The 24,893-nt window shown below is 34.9% G+C and overlaps 1 protein-coding gene across 4 annotated transcripts in view; it reads left to right on the forward strand.

Annotated features, from left to right (window-relative positions):
* pde10a (phosphodiesterase 10A) overlaps positions 1-24,893 on the forward strand; it is an 88,541-nt gene that overhangs the window by 56,891 nt on the left and 6,757 nt on the right. For 3 of the 4 annotated variants that reach the window (XM_030156045.1, XM_030156047.1, XM_030156048.1), the window contains 17 exons: positions 1,888-1,937; positions 2,040-2,180; positions 3,966-4,121; positions 6,580-6,630; positions 7,177-7,235; positions 7,475-7,526; positions 8,185-8,327; positions 8,575-8,667; positions 8,933-9,119; positions 18,056-18,198; positions 18,519-18,602; positions 18,687-18,837; positions 18,932-19,087; positions 21,077-21,249; positions 21,390-21,501; positions 21,713-21,793; positions 22,616-22,704. In XM_030156045.1, the coding sequence (XP_030011905.1) occupies positions 1,888-1,937; positions 2,040-2,180; positions 3,966-4,121; positions 6,580-6,630; positions 7,177-7,235; positions 7,475-7,526; positions 8,185-8,327; positions 8,575-8,667; positions 8,933-9,119; positions 18,056-18,198; positions 18,519-18,602; positions 18,687-18,837; positions 18,932-19,087; positions 21,077-21,249; positions 21,390-21,501; positions 21,713-21,793; positions 22,616-22,704 (1,921 nt within the window). The remainder of the gene's footprint in view (positions 1-1,887; positions 1,938-2,039; positions 2,181-3,965; positions 4,122-6,579; positions 6,631-7,176; positions 7,236-7,474; positions 7,527-8,184; positions 8,328-8,574; positions 8,668-8,932; positions 9,120-18,055; positions 18,199-18,518; positions 18,603-18,686; positions 18,838-18,931; positions 19,088-21,076; positions 21,250-21,389; positions 21,502-21,712; positions 21,794-22,615; positions 22,705-24,893) is intronic. The other variant, XM_030156046.1, reaches the window with a different exon arrangement.

Raw genomic sequence — 24,893 nt, forward strand, 5'->3', positions numbered from 1 at the left:
GAAAAAAAAAACAACTCCTCTTAAAATAAGTCTTCCCTTTTTTTTTGTTTTATTTGTTAAATAACATACATTAGAACAAAAAGATGTCAGATTTTCCCCCATATTTTCACTATTCTTATTTCAAAATCCACACAAGTTTCAGCTCCATTACATTCAACCAGTACAAATATAACTTGTCATTTCCAGTTAAGTTAAATCTGGCCTCAGTGGGGTGATATATACAATCCATTTTGACCACATTTCCATAAATTTATCCTGCTTTACTTTTAATGAAAAGGACAGTTTCTCCATAACATAGAGGTCATAGATTGCTTTCAACCAATCTTCAAGTTGTGGTGCATCTGGTTGTAGCCACTTTTTCCCTCCAATATGTTGTACTCTCATTAAAAATTGACAGCATGAGGTTTTAAGAGAAAATAAAATTAAACAGGAGCTATACAGGCTCATTTTGTTGGGTCAATGATATTTTGTTCTACATAGAGGCAGGAAGTTTGCATTAACCCATAAAGACCCAGACATCCACCATCAGCCAAAATCGTCTACTGATATAAATGGTTTAATACCTGTTGATCCACTAATCCATGTAAATAATTAGTGTAAAATGCAGTTTGTCATCTTTTCATGGTCATCAGATATGACCCATTTGGACGTTCAGAGGCTTTGTAGTGAACGCAGAAACACTGTCATCTTCTATAACATTGATTCCCCAGTAAAACCCATTGAGTTGGATCAATGACAGTGGATGGAGACACTGGGTTTATGTTCAATTAACGATAGATTTTGCTGAAAAAGTCACTTTTTCTTCAGTTTTCTTTATTTTTGCTATAACAATCCTCAACTTTACTTTGAGGTTTTATGAATATCTACATGATTAGAAAATGAAATGTAGGAAAATACCTGATTTCATTGAAAAAAAACACAAAATGCGAAAGACAATATTACAATAAATGCTGTTAAATCACTTAAGGATGGTTAAATATAGAGAAAAATTCATTTGGGAACAACATTATAACTTGATCATGAATTTACAGAAAATTTTGCAAATTTTGATATGTATCATTATCTGGAAATGAAAAGACCTACTATGCTACGACAAATGTTTGTATAAAAAATAAAAATAAAAAAAAGAAGTTGTTTTGGACTTGATATCGTCAGTACTATTTTCCAATAATATGTGTGAAATTTTTGCTCAATTTGCACCTATCTGCTGCTCCAGTCACAATAAAAACTGTTGTGATGTTTTGTTTCCTAACTGTAATAGAACATCAATAAACCAAACCATGCTTAAAAAAAGCATGAATTCACCCAAAGCACATTACTCATTACCTTGCTCATCTGTCAGTGGCCAACAGTCTCTCTCTGTTGTCACTTTGTATGATAACATGACCTATATATCAGGATGAAATGGGACTGGAGAGGAGGACTGGGAATGGGATGATCTGGATAGAAGTCAAAGCCCTCGGTCACAGTGTCCTTGTTGTTATGTAGGACATTGTTCATAGATTGTTTTTATTTTGTAACCATAATGTCTCAGTGTTACGCTCCTCCTTTCAGATACATGCACCTGTCACTTAGCGATTTGCCGATTTTCAGTTGTAGTATTTTTACATTCTCTGTATTATAGGTTTTTCAGTGTAAGTTTTACTCCTCTATTTGGTTATTTTTCTTGATCCCTGTAGTTTTTTAAGCGCATATTTTATGTACAAAGAGTGTCTTTTATGGACACAGCATGAATGGAAGTCCAAGCCAAATTTCCTACAATGTGAGTCCATAAAGTTAAACTGAATCTTGATGCAGTATGAACATGTACTAAAAATATAATGTGAGACATCGCAGTACTGTCTTAATTTATTTCACTTACGGTCATTTAATGTCTCTCATCTACAGCAACGAAAGCCGATGGATTTGCACTTTACTTCTTGGGAGAATGCAACAATGTAAGTGCAGAAAACAACCAGACAAACTGAAATTTACCATGTGAACATACACAGTAATGTTTATTTCTTTTTCTCTTGCTGTCTTTCAATGCCTCTTCACAGAGTTTATGTTTGTTCACTCCAACGGGGGCCAAGGATGGCCCTCCAAGCCTCATCCCCTCCGGCCCCATTGCATTTGGGACAACCATTGCCGCTCATGTTGCCAAGACTCGCAAAACACTGCTAGTAGAGGACATCATGGGGGTAAGGCTTGAAGTTTGTGCCGTACAGTGTTTTATGCACAGTAGTCATTGTACAGCATGGATAAATGATAGAAGGATTCAGAACAGTGGAGGTTAATGTCCTTAAATCCACTCTGTAACTAGAGTCAGAAGGTTTAAGATGACAAAAAGCTAAAAATGAATATAAAATTAACAGTAATCAGAAATAAATTGTTAGTACTTGCTACATTTTTAATAGTTCAGCATCTTATGTTCAATATTAGATACACTGTTAATGCATGTGTTTAGACAGAGTCGTCCAAGCACGTTTTCCACCTAACATTGAGCCAGTTGAACCAGTAACAAGACAAAGCAATAGTTTGTTTTATATTCCAGCAGTTAATTGAATAATACATAAATAATAGAGTTTTGTTACTTGTAATAAGCACAACTTGATTACATGTCAACAGCATATGTCTCTTTATATATTTGAATATTTGCATGTTCAACACATTATCCACTTCCATTTATGTTTTATAATAAAAAAGTATAATTATGTATGGAATCTAGTGAAATAAATAAGTAGTTGTAAACACATCTTCAACTTAATGCATGTTTGTCCTGTAAAAAAAAATCTGATGTTTGTTTTTACATTTATATTATTTAAACCAGCTTTGTTCATAAATACTGCACTGAAAAATTATCAATAAAAAAGGCAAATATGTTCAAACATAACCAAATTGTCTTGGATTTATAATTGTTTAGTTTTTGAAGTTGAAAATTTCAGCTTCAAAAACTTCAAAATAAAATTTAAACTAGAAAAAGACATGTAGGCAAGTTGTGCTTATTAGAAACAAGAACAACACAATTATCTTTGTGGTCACATTAAAATAGAAAAATTATTGGGTTCCTCTGCTGAAATATAGATCAAACCATTAGGTTTTTGCTTGTTACTCGTTAAACATATCTCAGTATTAGGTGGAAAACCTTATTAAGACAAAGTTAAATGTAAAAACCATGTTTAATGAGATTATTTAAGAAAAATACAGAGTAACTTAACACTAATCTAAAACAAATTACTTAGAAAACAAACTTAGAAATAAAATTTTAACTACAAAGAAGACATGTTGGCAAGTTGTGCGTATTAGAAGCAAGAACAACACAATTACCTTTGTGGTCACATTAAAATAGAAGAATTATTGGGTTCGTCTGCTGGGATATTAGATCAAACCAGTATTTTTTTTGCTTGTTACTTGTTAAACATACGAGGAGGGGCTGAAAAGTTCATAGCCTGACTAAGAAGGAGTTATTCCACAGCAATGAAACTGTGCATACATTAAATTCAACCTCTCCTGATACTAACTGCATGGTTTCCTTGCAGATAAACCCACACTGGATAAATAATTTAGGACTTTGGAAAGTAGTACCAGAGATATTTTGTGAACCATCCGTGGCACCGTGGTCTTATCAAATGTCTGCAGAAAAAGGGGTTAGCCCCCAAGGACATTCACGCTGACATGGTTGCTTACAGAGGATGAGTCCTAAATTATTTATCCACTGTGGGTTTATCTGGAAGGAAACCATGCAGTTAGTATCAGGAAAGGTTGAATATAATGTATGCCAAGTTTCAATGCTGTGGAATAACTCCTTCTTCATCAGGCTATGAACTTTTCAGCCCCCCCATAGGTCAGTATTAGATGGAAAATTAAAGTTAAATGTGAAAAGCATGTTTAATGAGATTATTTAAGAAAACATTTAAGAGTAACTTAGCACTAATTTCCTACATCTTCTTTTACTTGGTTTACCATTTCTGACTTGTGCATTGCAGGACGAGCGCTTCCCCGACGGCACAGGGCAGGACTCAGGGATCCACGTTCACTCTGTCCTGTGCCTCCCCATCCTCACTGCCATCGGGGACCTCATTGCCATCCTGGAGCTGCAACGGCACTGGGGCAAGGAGCCCTTCAACCTCAGCCACCAGGAGGTCAGTCTGACCCAGACACAACACACCAAGAGTGGGAGGCTGGAGCAAGGCTCACAGAACGACAGTTAGCCTGGTATTCACCTTAATCTAGATCTGTTTAAGTTCTCTGTAGCTGTGTGGGCTCAGATAATAACACTGTGTTACTGTCGCTAAAGGCTTTTCCGCAAGGTGTCCCAATACGTACAGTAAAATAGGAGTGAAAGAAGTCAGGATGTTACATAAAATACATGAATGATGGCTCAAACTGATTTTATGAGTCATGTACCCTGTGTCGTAGCGTATTTAAAATTGCACTTCATATCATAGAATCCTTGATTAAATATCAAGTAGTTGTCATTGAGATCTGTATGTGACTTTAGAAATATTAGTGCTCACTTTGTTAGTCAACTGTGTTATACTGTGCAATGGGTTTATAAGAGAAATCTCACTGATTGCGGCAGAATAAGTTATGGAAACGGTAAATGTGCAGGCCACCAATCCAAAACAATAATCTGAATAAAGGACTACAAGTGGTAAAACACTGCTTGTAAATGGAAAGAACAACAGAGTTTTGCAGTGTTCAATTTTGTGTTATACACTGTTATAGTGTATGAGCCATTGTTTGTATCCATCAGTGTATCAGTTACATTACGTTAAATTAACAAATAAAAATAACTGTAGTTTGTCACAGTTACTATGAAAAAACATGCACTTAAATCAGCAATTAGTTACAATGTTGTACAATGTTCTGAAATTACAAAAGCACTATAACATTGCTGCACAGTCTTTGAATTTTTTTTTTTTTTATATTTTAGGACTTTCAAAGTTTTTCAATGCATAATTTTTCAACTAAAACTTAAAAAATATGGATAATTTCTCATAATTCATGTATGAAAGGGTAAACATGTCAATAATGTTCAATAGGGTGAATATGATAAAGTGGAACAGCTGGACTACAAACTGCATTTTATAAGGCTCCAAATGAAAATGTTGAAATATGCAAAAGAAAACCTGGAAGAAGGTTGTTTGTTTGTTTGTTTATTTTGAATATAGCATAGCATTAAAACCAAACAACTAAAAGATTTATATAAAAAGAAAGGAAAACATTCAAAAAGGAGCGGGATGAAGTTTAATTTATAATCTCCCTCCCCCTTACCCCATCCTTCTACCTCCCCTAAATTCCCATGTCAGATCCCATAAGTAACTCAAACATCCTACACATAACAGACTAAACTCTGACTAAGCACAAAACACAAAAATGGTATACATATCAAGGATAGAAATCTGTGTATCATTCGTTCTTTTCATATTCAATTGAGAATCCACAATCAGAAAACGAAAAAATGACTTATTTCATTATTCATGTACAAATCCAAAATCAAAAAACAAGTTGTTTTTCATTGTTTCGATTTTATGCACAAATTAAAAATTGGAAATAAGCAAATGGACCAAATGTTGGGTTTCATGTTGACATTTTTGATGTCCGATTTGGTGTGACCCGGAAGTTACTGACTTCCTCGTATGTTACGTGAAGTGGCTTCTACTTAGATTGGCTACCATGGCCTCACTGTATTAGACAAAACAACAATACCTGCAAGATCCTGCTCATTTTTTTCAGTTATCATGTTGTCCTCCTTAAGAGTAACGTGTTTGCTGCCTCTGAATAGCAAGAAATTGTCCAGTACCGTAGAATGCTTTAGACAGAATACTAGCAAACCAACAACTGTCCAGCTCAACACATGAAGAAGTCGGTAACTTCCAGGTCATACCAAATCAGATATCAAAAATGTCAACATGAAACCCCACATTTGGTACATTTGCTTATTTCCAATTTTTAATTTGTGCATACAATGAAAAGAATGAAAAACCACTAGTTTTTTGATTTTTGATTTGTACATGAATAATGAAACAACTCATTTCTTTCATTTTCCGATTGTGGATTCTCAATCGAATATGAAAAGAACGAATGATACATGGAACGATAGACTCTGTCCATTTCGCAACAGCATTTCACATCAAAATAAACTCTGTTCCTTTCGTAGCAGTAATAATACAAATATCAAAACAAAAACAAACTCTGTCCATTTCATAACAAGACCCGTATCAAAAACCAAAATAAACTACCCGTTTCATAACAATAACACACAAATTAAAATAAACTGCCCATTTCTGAGCAGTAATATACATATCAAAAATAAACTCTGTCCATTTTGTCATATTTACTCAACATTTTAGATTTGATTGTCTTTGTTTCATCATTTAAGTTGCTCCATAAGTTGATTCCTTTCACACAGATACAACCTTCCATCATCCTCGTCTTGAATCTTGGTTTTTTGAGGATGTGACTTTTCCTTTTTTCAAATTTGCGTTGAATATTAAGCAGCAGAGAGTTTCTATTTGCTTTGAACATGATTTTTTAAAAAAAAAGCTAAAAGTTATACTGTTCTTAGAAACTAACCCTATTTTTGTTTTTTTCCAGGTTGCAACAGCTAATTTAGCATGGGCATCGGTCGCCATTCATCAAGTACAGGTGAGCAAACTCCTAAGCGGGTTTAATCTGGAGCTACACAACAATGCGGGTGTAATGTGGTGTAACACATCACCGAAGTCTGCCTGTCCCAATTATTATGATCTTGAGTGACTTTGTTTGTACTGGTTCTGCTTTGGTGTTTTTTCATGGGGAAGTCCACTGTGTACAGGAACTGGGTTGTCACTGGGCTCAGTCCAATCAACTAAGCCATAGATTCAGCAAACAGCTCCCTGAGGATGTCATTACGCCCCAGTGCTGTTTTTATATGTACAGATAGCATAACACCTCAGAGAAGCAGCGTCCCACTGCAGCGCTGGCCACAGTGGACCTCTGAACTTCGGTGAGGGGTGCAGAACTGCAGCACTCCTGGGTTAAACGCTCACTGCAAAACACTCTGTTGTTACTGACACACATGATGATGGTCCGCAGTTAAGTGTGTAGACTGCGAGTGGATTTGTTTACAGTACGTTGAGGATATTTGCGCGTGCTCTGTGGGAAATGTCTCTGTATGCCGGGTCGTGACCTGTTGGTTTTTTTTGTTTCTAGGTGTGCAGAGGCCTCGCCAAACAGACTGAACTCAATGACTTTCTACTAGATGTGTCAAAGTAAGAGCACTTGTCAGTTTTTGGGTCAGTTCTTTAAATTAATGCTAGTAAAAAGACTGTAGTATTACCATATAAACCTCATATTTTGGACTTACATTAATTCAGATATAATGTAAATGATATGTGCTCATGTGAGCCAGAAACTTTAGGCAACTTAGCTTTCATGTCTTGAATGTGAACGTCATCTGAGCTTCCCATTTGTCAAACATCTCAATGCGCCATTTCTTCTTTTCGCACAGAACATACTTTGATAACATTGTGGCAATAGATTCTCTACTTGAACATATTATGGTGAGTGTGATTTCTGCAAGTATGTGTTCATTCACATTGTCTTCAAAGCTGCACATCCTGGGAGTGTGTGTTAGATATGTGTTTAATGACATTACTAATGCTGCTGTAAAACAGATACACACAGGCCAGTTCAGTAACTGATGGGTGCTTCTGATGCGTCCTGATAAAGACTCGCACTATCCAGAGAAAGACACAGAAGAATAATGAAAAGCTATTTATTGATTATTTATGGATTATTTACGGATTACAGCATGTAATAGATTATAAAATATGAAACAAATATGAAACAAATGCGATCTGGATGAGTGCAAAACACAATTCTTCTGTTTATTTTACTTAAACCCACCTCTCTGTTTGTATGTATTCTGTTGCTTTGTGATCGTGGTGTCATATCAGGTCATTCAAGTCATCTGGTTCAATTGCTCAAATGAACTGGGATGACCTGTGCTGTAGTTTTACTGTCTGTGGCTTATTTCTGTTTGTTGAAATGTTTCATTCTAAAGACACAGCTAAAGATACCTGACATACAGTAATTCAATTTCAGGTCTTATGTATAATCGAAAATTAAATTTTAAGTCATGTTGGTATATATATTTTTTTCCATTTGATTTCCACCATCTTTCATGTTAATAAAGGTCTGGTTCTGGTGTAATTGCAGATATATGCAAAAAACCTGGTGAATGCGGACAGGTGCGCACTCTTCCAGGTAGATCACAACAACAAAGAACTGTACTCCGACCTGTTCGATATTGGGGAGGAGAAAGAAGGCAAACCTGTCTTTAGGAAAACCAAAGAAATTAGGTGTGTAAGATTCACCCCTTTTCATGCAGAGTTCCTTAATCTTTACATTCATTTAATTTTGATAATATTTGTGTTGTTCTAATAAACTTCAGTCAGAGAATGCATCAAGAAAACATGCCCGTCGTATTTAATAGTAAACACTGACCTATAAAGCCTACAGTAATAGAGTCTTAATATGACAAAAAAAGGGGAAATTGTTAGGTTTTAGATTTTAATATTTTTGATCTTCTTTCTTCTTTCCCTCTAGGTTTTCTATAGACAAGGGAATAGCTGGTCAAGTGGCTCGGACAGGGGAAGTTTTAAATATCCCAGATGCCTATGCAGACCCACGGTTTAACCGGTAACCTCTAACAGACACCGCAAGAAGCCATCTTTTCCATGACATCTACTTATTTTCATTTTCATTTAACAAATTTTGACATTTTCTTGATAATTCTGCTTCATGGGGTATAAACTTCGTTCACACTCCTCCTCATTTTTCTCTAGATTTAAGTATACACCAGAAACTGAGGCTTAAACATGCTTCACTTGTATATTTTGCAGTATAAACTCATAAAATGATTAATGACAGACTAACACTGTATTCTTTATGCGTTTTCTAACAGGGAGGTGGACCTCAAAACCGGCTACACCACACGGAACATCCTGTGCATGCCCATCGTCAGCAGGGGAACTGTTATAGGTGTGGTGCAGATGGTGAACAAGCTAAGCGGAAGTGCCTTCACTAAAACCGATGAGAACAACTTTAAGATGTTTGCTGTCTTTTGTGCTCTGGCCTTACACTGTGCAAATGTGAGTAATGCTTATTGATGTTCAGACATACTGTAGCGCACATGTGTCAAACAAACCGGCCCGCCAAACTGTCTACTCCTGCCAGTGGGATGAATTTGTGAAATGCCAAAATTACATTTAAGATATTAAGCATTTATCATTTTAGTTCAGGGGCCACATTCAGCCCAATTAGATTTTTAAGTGGGTCAGATCAGTTAAATACTATCATAATAAACATTAAAAAAAAGGGGAATTACATACTATCCTTTTACAAAAAATGTGAATACCCTGAACAAATATGAACAATCTGAAATGCCTTAAGAAACAGTGATGTTGAATACCACGGATTTCCTTTCCGATCTGATACTGAGTAAAATTCAGGTTGGTATCAGTGATACCGATCCGATACCGATACTTTGTACAAATATACTTAATGTCTGTAAAATCTGAAAAAAAAAAAAAAATTGGTATTTCAAATCATAACTTCATAAAGAATACAAGACATGAGAATAATTATTGTTTAATTATTAAGAACTATTATAAAAATCAAAACTTACATATTAATTCACGTTACATAAACGTGTGAAGATGAAATGTAAAAATACTGAACGTCTAACACTTCAACAAAAACATCCAACACTGACACTTTCTTTCATTCTCACGTTTTTGTTGAGGAACATCATCATATTAACTGTTTTCCTCTTTAGCCTGTTCTGTTTTTTGCTCAGTACAGACTGACTGAGAAGCGTGACGCAGTACACACCTACCCAGGCGGAAGAAGAAGTAGTTCCCACCAATTGCGTATCATTTGGACAAGAGCTCAATAGTTTAGCTACTTTCCAACGTGTTCCTGATACACATTGCCTCAAATGACTGAAGTATCAAAAGTATCGATATTTTTGATTTCTGAATCGATTCTAGAGTGTAAAGATCTGGTATTGGAGATATCGATATTTCAGTATCGATCCACACATCACTATTAAGAAAAACAAGTGCAATTTTATCAATTTTCTGCCTGTTACTAAATGTTTTGTGTATTTGTAGATCCACTGTGATCTATAAGTTGTAATGCACATGTGTAAATGATGAACTGAGACTATTGCACTTATTTTTCTTAATAAATTTTGGTTTGTTATGGGTTGCTCAGATTATTTACATTTTTTAAAGGATAGTTTGTAAATGTAAATGTTTTTATAATTGGAATTCATAATTGTACATGGAATTTTACTTTTTTCACTCTTAAATGTACAGAACAGTTTGGAGTTGACGTTTTTTATATATTAGTATGTTATTATTTTACAGGTCCGGCCCACTTCAGATCATATTGGGCTGAACTAAAATGAGTTTGACAGTGCAAAAAAAGTTTTCAAATACCTTTAAAATTTTACACAATCTCAAATATTACCATGTAATATTTGCCAAAAAGTCTTTTTTGTGTTTCAAAAGTTACAGACAGACACAAAACAAATGCAAATGATTTCGTTTGTTTTTTTTTCTAGTTTATTGTTAACAAGAAACAACGAACAAAACTAAATTCTTAATAGTTTCAACATGTCACACCCTGGATGTGTTTCATTATCTTGCTGAAAGATCCAGTTTTGACCTTGATGGAGCAGTGCATGTGCAGAAGGGAGCATGTGGGTTTGGAGAATGAAACAATACTTGGCAGAGTTCAGTGAGATAGAGTTTAATGCAATATATCACAAATGCATGGGATGAACAAAAACTTTTTTCCACCACTGTGTTTTTCTACTCTTTGTTTTAGTATCCTTCCACACAAACCAGGTCTTGATCTTTTGCAGCGTTGGTACATTATATAAGATTACATAACTCATCATGGCATTAAAATTTAATTCGGACTGGCAGGATGGTGTGCATTATTTCGGAAAATTGGACAGCTTTGACGTCATCGACTTATCACCACCATGAACTACCGCTCACAGCAGATCTAGTGCCAACAACCTCCATTTCATTTTTGCATTGACCCGAAATATGAATAATTATGTATTTTTTTGTATTGTTGGCAGTGATAATTATCCCCTACATGGAAGGCACAGTAATTTCATGAATCATAACTGTTAGAGCTTGCGTTTTGTGTGGTCTCTCTGTCAAAGCCTGTCCTCTCTGTGGGGCCTGACTCACCATCTCGTGCGACAAACTTACGCAGGAGCAGCGTCACAAAGTTGGTTTTAAAATTGATGAGGCATGTTAATATTTTAAGACAAGCAGTCTGCATCCGTCCACTGACAGGATTTATGTTTAGCTGTAATTTATGCCTTACGTCTCGAGGAAACACACTCAGGTCTGCTCCTGATTTATGGTGATTTACGGTGGAAGGTGTGAGACTTGGCGCCTGTACCTGACTCTCTGATTCCTGCTTGTCTGGAGAAGGGACAGGGATACAAACCAGATGTGGAGACACTTTCTGAAGACACCTAACTAAAATATGCAACAGACTGGAGTTAAATTTACAGCCATTTCAATTTTCTGCCAATTTTGGTTTTGATTAAGGTTAGTTTTCATTGTATTTAAGTTGTATTTATTTGTAGTTCTTATAAGGAAAGCCTTGATTGACAGAAGCTCGGATAGAAATAGAATATATGACGTTTGTTAAAGGGTCTGTATCATATGAAACTATTTCATTCTTGATCGCCATCATTCCCTCCTTTAACTCTGGCCGCTTCTCTAACATGATCAGATATGTGTTTGATTATTGATTAGATTTGATCAGTTTCAGATGGTTATTGTGATGATATAAAATGATAAACTGATTATGATTTGATTGATTATAAGGTTGTTGTTGTGTTGCTTGTGTTTTATTTTTCCTGCACTGCAAAAATCTAAATCTTACCAAGTGTATTTTTCTCATTTCTTGTCAAAATATCTCATCACACTTAAAATAAGACATAATCACTTAAAGAGTAACTTTTCAGTGAGATATAAGAACTTATTTTCAGACAATAGATCTTGAAAATCTTATTTCAACAAATCTTACCAAGATAATTTTCCCTTGTTCGAATGGCAGATTTATTTTTTTTTGCTTGAATTAAGCAAAAAAATCTTGAATTAAGACAACAAACAAACAAAAAAAATCTGCCAATGGAACAAGTGGAAATTATCTTGGTAAGTTTTTTTTTAAATAAAATTTTCAAGTGCTATTGTATAAAAATAAGTTCCTATATCTCACTGAAAAGTTACTCTTTAAGTAATTATGTCTTATCTTAAGTGTGATGAGATATTTTGACTAGAAATGAGAAAAATACACTTGGTAAGATTTAGATTTTTGCAGTGCAGGAAAAATAACAAAACACAAGCAACACAACAACAACCTTATAATCAATCGAATCATAATCGACGTATCATTTTATATCAGGGGTGTCAAACTCATTTTAGTTCAGGGGCCACATTCAGCCTAATACGATATAAAGTGGGCCAGACCACTAAAGTAATATAAATAATAGGATAATAACGTTTGAGTAAAAAAAAGTAAAATTCCGTAATGAAAATGTTTACATCTACGAACTGTACTCAAACATAGCATGAACAAACATGAACAACCTGAAAATTCTTAAGAAAAATAAGTGCAATTTTAACAATATTACGCCTTAGTTTATTATTCATACATGTGCATCACAACTTAGAGATCACAGTGGATCTACAAATACACAAAACAGTTAATAACAGGGAGAATATTATTAAAATTCCACATACTTCTCTTAAGAGATTTCAGATATTCACATTTTTTGTAAAAGGCTAGTCTGTAAATGTAAACATTCTTGTATAATATGACATTTTTACACTAAAACAAAGAGAAAAATTTGCAGTTTTCATAATTTATATTATTATGTTATTATGACGGTATTTTACTGGTCTGATTATTTTTAGATTGAAATGACCTAAAAGGATCTTAACATCCTTGATTGCTAATGTCTTCAATGTCATTTTTGCATTTCACAAATTCATCCCAGGGGCCGGATTGATCCCTTTGGTGGGCCAGATATGGCCCCCAGGCCACGTGTTTGACACCTGTGTTATATATCATCACAATAACCATCTGAAACTGATCTAATCAAATCTAATCACTAATCAAACACATATCTGATCATGTTAGAGAAGAGACCAGAGTGAAAGGAGGGAATGATGGCGATCACTTTTTGCAGTGTGGGCCCTGTTACAGAAACCAGGCTTAGTCCAAACCCTAAAAGGAGAAAAAAACAGTTTCCAGTTTCACAGAGTCGGTTCCTGCAGTAACTTGCTCTGATCCTGACCTGCTCAGTGACAGGTTTTAATCATCAAACCTTCAGTTTATCGGACGCCTCCTTCCTGCTGTCTGACAGAACTCTCTCATTGGCCGCTTCATTTCCTCATTCATACAGATCCATGACAGTATCCAATGGCGTAGACACCTCCATGATCCGCACCTTCATTAGAGTTTAACAGAGGGAGATCAGCTTCACTTTGGGACATTGAAAAGGGGCTGATGGTTGCAGTTACCAATTCTACAAGAAGATAGTCTCTGCTCTCGAACAGATAACGTAACCCAAGACATTCACACATTAGACCTGAGGGATTTTGTTTGTTTGTTTGTTTGTTTATTTCGAATATTGCATTAACCCTTTCATGCACGAATTATGAGAACCTTAATCAAAATTTTTTCCTGAGTGTTTTAAATTCCTCTGTAGGTATGAAAAAAACAATGCCATTGAAAATTTTCTTCTAAAAAATAAATTAAAATAAATAAATAAAATAAAAATAATTTAAAAAATACATTTTAAAAAAAAAATATATAATGAAAAAAAAATTCTTATGAACCTATTTTTCATGAAGTTGCAAAAATGTCCACTCAGCTGGACACCACATGTTTAATTTTTGATGCACAGAAACATGTATTTACTGATAAATTGTGTGAAAACTATGGGGAGAGTTTGTGATTCAGGGGGTTTGTGCTCAGGAGAGATCTACATAATGTTACCAATTCATGTCAGAAAAGATATGTAGTGTCTTAAAACTTTAATAAAGATATGTGTAAAAAAAAAAAAATAAATAAAATTTAAAAAAAAAACGAAAAGAACAACAAAATCCATGAATATACAAGAGAAAAGCTGTAGAATAGCTGTCCACTGTAGTGACCAGTATGCATGAAAGGGTTAAAATCAAACAACAAAAGAGTTATATAAAAGAAAGTCAAACATTCAAAAAGGAACGGGATGAAGTTTAATTTATAATCTCCTGCCGACTTACCCCATCCTTCACCGATCCTAAATTCTTATGTCAGATTCCCTAAGTAACTCAAAAATCTTCACATATCAGACTAAATTCTGACTGTGCAAAAAAACACAAAATTGCTGTGCATATCAGGATAGAAATCTGTGTATCATTCGTTCTTTTCATATTCAATTGAGAATCCACAATCAGAAAACGAAAAAATGACTTATTTCATTATTCATGTACAAATCCAAAATTTTGCAGCAGCATTTCACATTAAACTGAACTCTGTCCTTTTCATAGCGGTAATAGTGCACATATCAAAAAGAAAAATAAACTCTGTCCATTTCATGACAATAATACCCATATAAAAAAACTAAAATAAATTCTGTCCATTTCATAACAATGATATACATATTAAAAAAAAAGAAACAAAATAAACCCTGTCCTTTTCATGACAATAATATACCTATTAAAAACAAAAATAAACTCTGTCCATTTCATAACAATAATACACATACCAAAAACAAAAGCACACTATCCGTTTCGTAACAATATTTCACAAAAATAAACTGTCATTTCTTAGCAGTAACATACTTATCAAAAATAAACTATGTCCAATCATAACCATAACCATATAAAAAACAAAAATAAACTGTCCTTTTCATGACAATAATACACATACAAAAAAACAAAATAAATTCTGCCCATTTCATAACACAAATATCCATAGAAAAAAGTAAAAAATAAAGTCTGTCCCTTGCATACAATAATACCCTTATAAAACACAAATAAACTCTGTCCAATTCATAACAATAATACACCTATTAAAAAACAAAAATAAACTCTATCCGTTTCATGACAATAATACCCATATAAAAAAACAAAAATTAATTATGTCCATTTCATAACACAAATATCCATATAAAAAAGTGAAAAATAATCTCTGTCCTTTTCATAACAATAATGCCCATATGGGAAAAAAACTAAAGGGAACAAAACAAAAATAAACTCTGTCCATTTCTTGACAATAATACCCATATAAAGAAACAAGAATAAATTCTGTCCATTTCATAACACAAATATCCACATAAAAAAGTAAAAAATAAACTCTGTCCCTTCCATACAATAATATCCATATAAAAAAACACAAATAAAATTTCATAACAATAATACCCATATGAAAACGACAAAAGACAACAAACAAAAATAAACTGTTCATTTCTTGACAGTGATACCCATGTTATAAACAAAATATACTATCTGAGATTTACACTCAGGGCTGAATAAAACCTGCCCATTTTCATTCTTTTAGGTGAGTAGATTTAAAAAAAATAAATAAATAAATAAAAAATACTAACATAGTAACAAGCTCATGTAACACACACAGCTTGTCAGGACTGTTAACTTACAAGGAAGGTTTTACTAAACGCACCTTAAATCTGTTTAAATATGATAAAAGAACACTATGTCTACAGGTCTATCATCAGTGAATCATCTCTGTCATGACGTGCAGAGTTACACTGAGGGAAAATTAACTTACGTTGGTTCTTGTCAGACCATACAAAAAATTATAATCCACTTTGGAAATCTTTGGCAAACGATGAATGAACGTCCAGCAGTGAATAACTTGATTTTTCTAACTAGACCAACCTCTTTCCTCATTACACCTGAAAGGTTTTTTTCTAAGATAAATCACATATTTTTACTTAAACTGAATTTACATGGCAGCTCCTCCTTTTGAACCAAAGTTACAATAGTTTTGGATTTTTCCTTATAGTTTAGTTTTATTTAGTTTTAACTTTTTTTCTCTAATTCAGTTAGTTTTAATTAGTTTTTAGAGCAGGTTTGCTAGTTATTATTAGTTTTTGTTTTTTTTTCTAAATGCTTAGTTTTGGTTTAGTTTTAGTATTAGTTTTAGTTTTTCTTTTATCTTCCTCGTCGTCATATTCAAATAAATCCCATACAGGACTCTGCTGCTTTCTACCAACTTTAGTCTCCATGTTGCCAGGTCAAGTGGGGACAAGAAGCCGACTCTAAATGACAAGTGACGAGAAGTGACAGATCGTGAAGTGCCGTATGGTGCCGGCAGCTAAAACTGCTTGAGCGAAATAAATCGATGTCATATCAATCCGACATTGATAAAGACAAAAACGAAGGGAATTTTATCCATCATTTTTATAGGTTTTAGTTAGTTTTGTATGCACACAATACAGTTTCAGTTAGTTATCATTTTTTCTTTTTATTATAGTTTTTATTTATTTCAGTTAACGAAAATGTTTTTTAAATTCTAGTTTTCGCTTTTTTGTTAGTTTTCGTTAACAATAATAACCTTGCTTTGAACATGGTGAATCATCATTTCTCTCAGCTCATTTGATTATGATTTATTTCCTTTCACCAAGCACTGCTAACAAACTGTGAGTGGACTGAACTAACCCTGATCAGCTGTTCTGGTCTGAACTGAAAACACTGAGTTTCACATCTTAGGTTTTAATAACTCAGAGTTCAGGGTTCACATCAGACTTAAGATGCTGTTAAACCTTAAACCTTTCTGGAACAGGGTCCAGGGCAGGTGGTAGAGTCTATGGAGCGAAGGCTTTAAGGCAGGGATATCCAATTCATTTTAGTTCAGGGGCCACATTCAGCCTAATATGATCTGAAGTGGGCCAGACTAGTAAAATAATATAAGTCACAGGATAAGAACTGATAAATAATGTCAACTCCAATGTTTTCTCTATGTTTTTGAGTGAAAAAAGCAAAATTCCTTAATGAAAATGTTTACATGTACGAACTGCACTTGAACATAACATGAACAAATATGAACAACCTGAAAGTTCTTCAGAAAAATAATTGCAATTTTAACAATATTACGCCTTAGTTTATCATTTATAAATGTGAATCACAACTTGCAGATCACAGTGGGTCTACAAATACACACGACATTGAATAACAGGCAGAATATTGTTAAAATTTCACATACTTAAGACATTTTTGTTCAGGTCATTCACATTTTTTGTAAAGGGCTAGTCTGTAAATGTAAACATTTGTGTAATTTTACTGTTTTTACATTAAAACAAAGGAGAAAAAAATTGTTTTTTATTATTTATTGACTATTATGTTAGTATTTTACTGGTCTGACCCACTTTAGATTGAATTGACCTAAAATGATTTTAACATCCTTGACTGTTAATATCTTCAGTGTAATTTTTGCATTTCACAAATTCATCTGAGGGGCCGGACTGGACCCTTTGGCGGGCCGGATTTGGCCCCCGGGCCGCATGTTTGACACCTGTGCTTTAAGCTGTAAGGTTAAGTATCAGTTTTAATAGAATAAGACGTTTTTGCTATCTATCTATCTATCTATCTATCTATCTATCTATCTATCTATCTATCTATCTATCTATCTATCTATCTATCTATCTATCTATCTATCTATCTATCTATCTATCTATCTATCTATCTATCTGTCTGTCTGTCTGTCTGTCTGTCTGTCTGTCTGTCTGTCTGTCTGTCTGTCTGTCTGTCTGTCTGTCTGTCTGTCTGTCTAAACTTTTTTTCCCTCCTAGTTGTAGTCTTGAGTAATAAACAGGTCTCTTGTGGATAGACTTCATTTGTACATGGTGGAAGTAACTGTAATACTTCAATTCAACAAACGATTGAGCCATTTCCATTTTTATCTATATAACAAAAATTACAGTGTTCGGTGTCTCCTGTGACAGTTTAAAAGCACACGTCTTCTCTGTGATTTCTAGATGTACCACAGGATCCGGCATTCTGAATGCATTTACAGAGTGACCATGGAAAAACTGTCTTATCACAGCATCTGCACATCAGAGGAATGGAAGACCCTTACCCAGCTCAACCTCCCTGCACCCATTTATAAAGAGATAGAAACGTGAGTGCCCCTCTCTGGTGTTTGATTAGCCTTCAGGATACTTCATGGCCTTGTTTTTAAGTATTTAGCTGCTCACTGTTTCTGCTGACATACCTGTGGACCTGGCTGTGTCTGTGAAGGGAACAATGACAGAGTCCAGACCCTGAATGAGGAGGGTTTTCAGCTAAAAGGACATGCAGGAAAAGGAGTGACTTCTGGATGGTGGCCTGTCAGTTTAATACCTCCAAACCTAAGATTTTGCCTGATCTGTCTCTCCTCTCCTCCCTCCCAGGTGTGCTGTACATGCTAATTTAGGACTCTTATACCGTCTTATCCTCCAGGTTCCACTTTGATATTAATCCCTTTGAGGAGATCTGGCCTGCTGTCTTCATCTACATGGTTCATAACTCCTGTGGAAAAAACAGGTACAGGCCTATGATAATATTCATGTTTGCACTTTGTCAAAGCTTTACATGATGCATATGTTAATTAATTTTTCCCATGTGCAGCTTTGAGCTAGAGAAGCTGTGTCGGTTCACCATGTCCGTACGAAAGAACTACCGCCGTGTGCCCTACCACAACTGGAAGCACGCAGTGACGGTGGCACACTGCATGTATGCCATCCTACAGAAAACCTCTGAGATCTTCACAGACCTTGAGGTTTGCTCCTTGTTGGGTTTGAATTTCACACAAAAAGATCAACCTGTTTGGTCTTCTATAATTCCTTTTCCTGTCTATCCTCAATGGTTTACAGAAGAAAGGCCTGTTAATCGCTTGTCTGTGCCATGATCTGGACCATCGGGGTTACAGCAACGCATACCTGCAGAAGTTTGACCATCCACTAGCAGCTCTTTACTCCACCTCCACCATGGAGCAGCACCACTTCTCCCAGACTGTCTCCATCCTGCAGGTAGAGCTCCACTATGCAGAACCTTACATAGACATTGCTATCTGATAAGTACTAATATTTAGCAGGAAGTTAGGCTTTCAAGACTGTGACAACAGGGCAAAAAGTGGGGATACAAATGTTACAATTACAAATTAATGTTAATGTATCCTGTTATGTAGGTTTTTACATCCTATAAAAGATAAATGTTGCTATTTTCTATTTAGACAACAGAACTATAAATCAGAAGTGGCTTAAAAAAATGTCGTGGTTCCATCAGCAAAGATGAAATGATAACACTGGAAAAAATCAAAATCTTACCAAGTGTATTTTTCTCATTTCTAGTCAAAATATCTCACCACACTTAAAATAAGACATAATCACTGAAAGAGTAACTTTTCAGTGAGATATAAGAACTTATTTTTAGATAATAGATCTTGAAAATTTTATTTCAAGAAATTTTACCAAGGTAATTTTCACGTGTTCCATTTGCAGATTTTTTTTTGCTTGAATTGAGCAAAAAAAAATCTTGAATTAAGCAAAAAAAATCTGCCAGTGGAGCAAGTGAAAATTATCTGGGTAAGATTTCTTGAAATAAGATTTTATCTAAAAATAAGTTCTTTATATCTCACTTACATGTTACTCTTTAGGTGACTATGTCTTATTTTAGGTGTGGTGAGATATTTTGACTAGAAATGAGAAAAATACACTTGGTAAGATTTTGATTTTTGCAGTGAATATCATCTTTATATCATGGTTGGGAAAAAAGTAAAACAAATCTGACCTCTGGTGTTTTCATAAAAATGTCATGATCAAATTCTGTTTTTAGGACTTTGAAAAGAAACTGAAAAAATACAGTTTAGTTTACATATTCTCAAACATTTACTAAAGGCACCACAGTATTAGTGTAGTGGTTATCGTTGTTGCTTCACCAAATGCATCTGCACCTGAACATAGCAGCTGTCAGGGCCTTTCAGTGCAGTGTGTCCAAAGACATGCAGGTTAAGTGGTGGCTCTGAATTTATTGTGAATGGTGTGTGTCAAGGTGTTCCTGGCCTTGTGCCCAGTCCCCCAACCCCCCTGACCTTGCAAAGGAGATGAATGGATTATTAGCAACTGCAGCTTGTTATTACAGAAGAAGATGAGTTTTCACACTTCTCCACAATTTGCATGCAAGCATCCTACAACTATTAAAATCCTCAAATTAACACCCAGTTTGTAGTAGATCAGTGGTTCCCAACCTTTTTTGGCTCGTGACCCCATTTTAACATCACAAATTTCTTGCGACCCCAGACATTCAAAACAGAGACGTTTTTTTTGCTAAAATTAATTTGTTTTTGATCATGTAATAGTCTAGTATGGTACGTTGCAAATAAACATTAATTTTACTCAACATTTAGGTTATATAATGTAAATTTTTATTAGAAAGTTTTAATTTTTAAAAAAATTGTTATCAATTACTACAAATTTCAAGCAATCCTATTTGAATTCCAGGCAACCCTACGGGGGGTCCCGACCCTAAGGTTAAAAAACACTGCATTAACTGCTCCCAGTTCCCTTTTTAAGTTGTGTGGTACAGTCTGTTCTTTGCACCACAAACATCTGAAACCAGTGTTCAAGGGATTAAATTGAAATGAGGAGGAAAGAGGGTCTTATTTAGAGGCTCACCTGGGGTGTTTATCCACCAGCAGCACCAAAGTTTGCATTGTAATAACGTCAATCTGTTTACAGTGAAACCTTGCCACTTTAGTAGTTTTTTTTTTGTCTTTTTTTTATTAATTACTAGAAATTCCAGGCAACCCCAAGGCTGAAAAACATTTTAGTAGATGGTTGACACTCTCACTCCCCCATTCCTTGTTACTGACCCACTTCAAGTGCTTTCATGTATATGTTTCCAGAATCTGATGGAGGAAGCTGAAGTCTTTTGGCTTTACAACCTGTTAGAGTCTAGCTGAGCTGAACGCCTCATAAGTGGAGCTTTTGCTTTTTTATTGATCTCTTTGTTTCTCATAGCTGGAAGGGCACAATATTTTTTCCAACCTGAATTCCAGCGAGTACGAGCAGGTGCTGGAGATCATCCGGAAGGCCATCATCGCCACGGACCTTGCCCTGTACTTCAATAACCACCAGCAACTGACAGAACTGCTCACCAGTGGTGCGCTGGACTTCAACAACCACTCACACAGGTCAGGCTGGCACCTCAGGCTGACACACGGGTTAGGGCAGGGTCATGCCAGGTTTCACAGCATCACACACAGCAGAAACATGGACCTGGTGCATAAATAGTTTTACCACATGGCTTTAACAAGTTTTTGCTCCCCTCCAGGGACTGTGTGATTGGTCTGATGATGACAGCATGTGACCTGTGTTCTGTTACCAAGCAATGGCAAATCACACGACACACAGCCAACGACATCTATGCTGAGTTCTGGGCTGAGGTACAGTGGGATACTGTTGGAGCTCAAATAGTATTAGTGTCATAGTCATGCCTCTAGTGATTCGGTCAAACCGCCATTATCACTTCTTAAAGCTGCAACGCTTATAGATATCATACACATTTTTTAAATAAAGGACACTTTTACACAGTTTATTCGAATGAAACAAGATTTGGATTTTTTGCAGATCTTTGCGTCTTATGTTTCTCCACAGGGAGATGAGATGAAGAAGATTGGGATGCAGCCGATCCCCATGATGGACAGAGACAAGAAGGATGAGGTTCCCCAAGGCCAAGTAAGACCAGCACGTTTTATGCTGTGACTGTTGTTTGTCTGATTATTTCAGACCACCACTTTTCTCTGCCTCAAAGACAGGCATTAGAATTAAAATTTTAGCTTTCAAATTGTATAAAATAAATTTAAAGGGGGAAAGTTTGGCTGCATCCTCATGTCATACGTCAATAAGGAGAAAAAAATAAATAAAAAAGAGAAGAAATCATAGAATAACACTGATTTTGAGAAAAGCAAATAAGTATTTTGTCCCATTGATGAAGCCTCATAGTAGTTTAAGTATAATAATCAGGGAGAGAGGATTTTCTGTAATAAGGCAAAAAAAAAGTACAATGAATTCATTTTGAGCTAAAGTAGTGAAAATAGTGATGCTACTGTGTCTTCAAATATGTTTTTAAAAACCTGTTCAGCCAACATAGATAATGTTACTGGCATATAAATGTGAGCCCATGACTGTGCAAACATAAAAACCTCAAACTGAAAGAACAAGTTGCAAAAAAATCTAATTATCATATTACACTAACACCTGTTTTGCCAGCTGCAGACCCTCCTATAAAAGCTGAATTTTAGTACTAAATTAAAAAAAAAAAAAAAGGTCTACTTGTATGCTTCTATAAACCTCACACTTCTCCCTTTACATAGTTGATTCTTTGTGGCCTCTGGGTGTACATTTCTTCCCAAAAGGCCCACTTGATGGTCCCAGTTTATGAATAAAGCTGTTATCAGCACATCACTGGCAGCAGAGAAATTCTAATCATGAGATGTGCTGTGTGACATTAATTCATCAAACTTTCTCAACGTCTTACGATGCAATATTTTTTTTTAGGTGGGATTCTACAATGCTGTCGCAATTCCATGTTATACGACACTAGCAGAGCTTTTTCCTCCATCCAATTGTCTTCTAAAAGCCTGCAAGTAAGTGTATATCATAGACACCCTTCACATGTGTGCATTTGTCTTGTGGTTATTGTTAATGTTAGGGTAAGTTTCTTAAAATGATGGTAATCTGGCTGTGCATTTATTGTATATTTTGTATGTTTGTTTTAGATTTAAGGGAAGGTGCAGTCTATGTTTTGATGACTAACCATGTTTGCTGATTTTACATCTTAAATTGATTGCAGTGTGAAGTGTTAAGATGATGTACGTGATGGCCTTTAAATGACGCAGCGCTGGGCCAGACAAATGAGATTAGGTGTGATAAGGAGTCTGTGTATAAGGTGCACATTTCAAGAAATTTCCTGGAAATGTAAACAAAACAGACATGGTACTGTATTGATACTGGTTTGAATGAACATAATTGAGCCCAGCTGCTTGTTGTAGCATCTGCTTTAATCAAAGTGACCAGACATGACATTTGAACTGCTTTTTTGTTCATCTCTGCACTTTTATGTACAATTATGTTCCTCCATTATCAGATGCACAACCTTGTGGGATCAAACTGTTAAAGTCTATCAGTTTACTAAAACCTAAAGGCCAGAATTACCCCAAAATTAAATGAATAATGGTTTTATCCCGGTAATGGAGATTTAGGTTGTTGACGCAGACACACACTGCAAAAATCAAAATCTTACGAAGTGTTTTTTTCTCATTTCTAGTCAAAATATCTCATCACACTTAAAATAAGATATAATCATCTAAAGAGTAACTTTACAGTGAGATATAAGAACTTGTTTTTAGACAACAGATCTTGAAAATCTTATTTCAAGAAATCTTACCTAGATAATTTTCACTTGTTCCATTGGTAGATTTTTTTTTATTTTTATTTTTTTTGCTTGAATTAAGCAAAAAATTATTGAATTAAGCAACAAAATCTGCTAATGGAACAAGTGAAAATTATCTTGGTAAAATTTCTTATTTTTTACCTGTTCATATACAGTACAGTCGGGCGACACCACACTGTGGCCTCACAGCTAGATATAGATTTAGAAATATTTTCCATGGCAGACACAACATAACCAATGTCACCTCAGAGCCAGACCTTCACACCTTGAATTAAGCAAAAAAAATCTGCCAATGGAACAAGTGAAAATTATTTTGGTAAGATTTCTTGAAATAAAATCTATTATCTAAAAATAAGTTCTTATATCTCACTGTAAAGTTACTGTTTAGGTGATTATGTCTTATTTTAAGTGTGATGAGATATTTTGACTAGAAATGAGAAAAATACATTTGGTAAGATTTTGGTTTTTGCAGTGTTCCCTCTGTATCCACTGGAGTTCTCTCTTGACTGCCTCCGTCCGTCCAAACACATGCACCCTAATAGGTTAATTTGTCAATCTAAATCATTCATGAATGTGAACGAATGGTTGTTCGTCTGTACATGTCAGTCCTGTGTGAACCGGTGACATGTCCAGGGTGTACCCCGCCTTCACCCACTGGTAGCGGGTATTGACTCCAGCTTCCCAAAGACAAACTCGAAGATTTAGCAACTCAGAAAATGAATTAATCAATCCTATATTGTTTGTATTATTTGAAAGTTGTGAATGTAAGGCCCTGTCTTAGGGATTTAGGATCTTGCAAAGTCTGTATAATGTTCAGATGTGTCACTGCTGTACTCTGATTAAATATGACTCAAACATGCTGTCTGAACTGATGACAGTCTGATTAATGCTTTTACATTTATTTCTCAAAATCAGAAATGTTTGATGCTGTTATACACTGCAAAAATCTAAATCTTACCAAGTGTATTTTTCTCATTTCTAGTCAAAATATCTCATCACACTTAAAATAAGACATGATCACCTAAACAGTAACTTGTAAGTGAGATATAAGAACTTATTTTTGACAACAGATCTTGAAAATCTTATTTGAAGAAATCTTACCAAGATAATTTTCACTTGTTCCTTTGGCAGATTTTTTTTTTTTTTTTTTTGCTTGAAGTAAACAAAAAAAAAATCTGCCAATGGAACAAGTGAAAATTATCCACCCAGGGACTGGAGTTGAGAATTAGCACTAGTTATAAACTCTATATGCATCACATCAAACCTGTAACTATGTTTGACTGCATTGTCCCTGTCAAAACAATAAATAAAAAATAAAGCTTGGTAAGATTTCTTGAAATAAGATTTTCAAGCTCTATTGTCTAAAAATAACTTCTTATATCT

This window comes from Sphaeramia orbicularis, chromosome 15, assembly GCF_902148855.1.
Source record: "Sphaeramia orbicularis chromosome 15, fSphaOr1.1, whole genome shotgun sequence".
Taxonomy (NCBI): Eukaryota; Metazoa; Chordata; class Actinopteri; order Kurtiformes; family Apogonidae; genus Sphaeramia; species Sphaeramia orbicularis.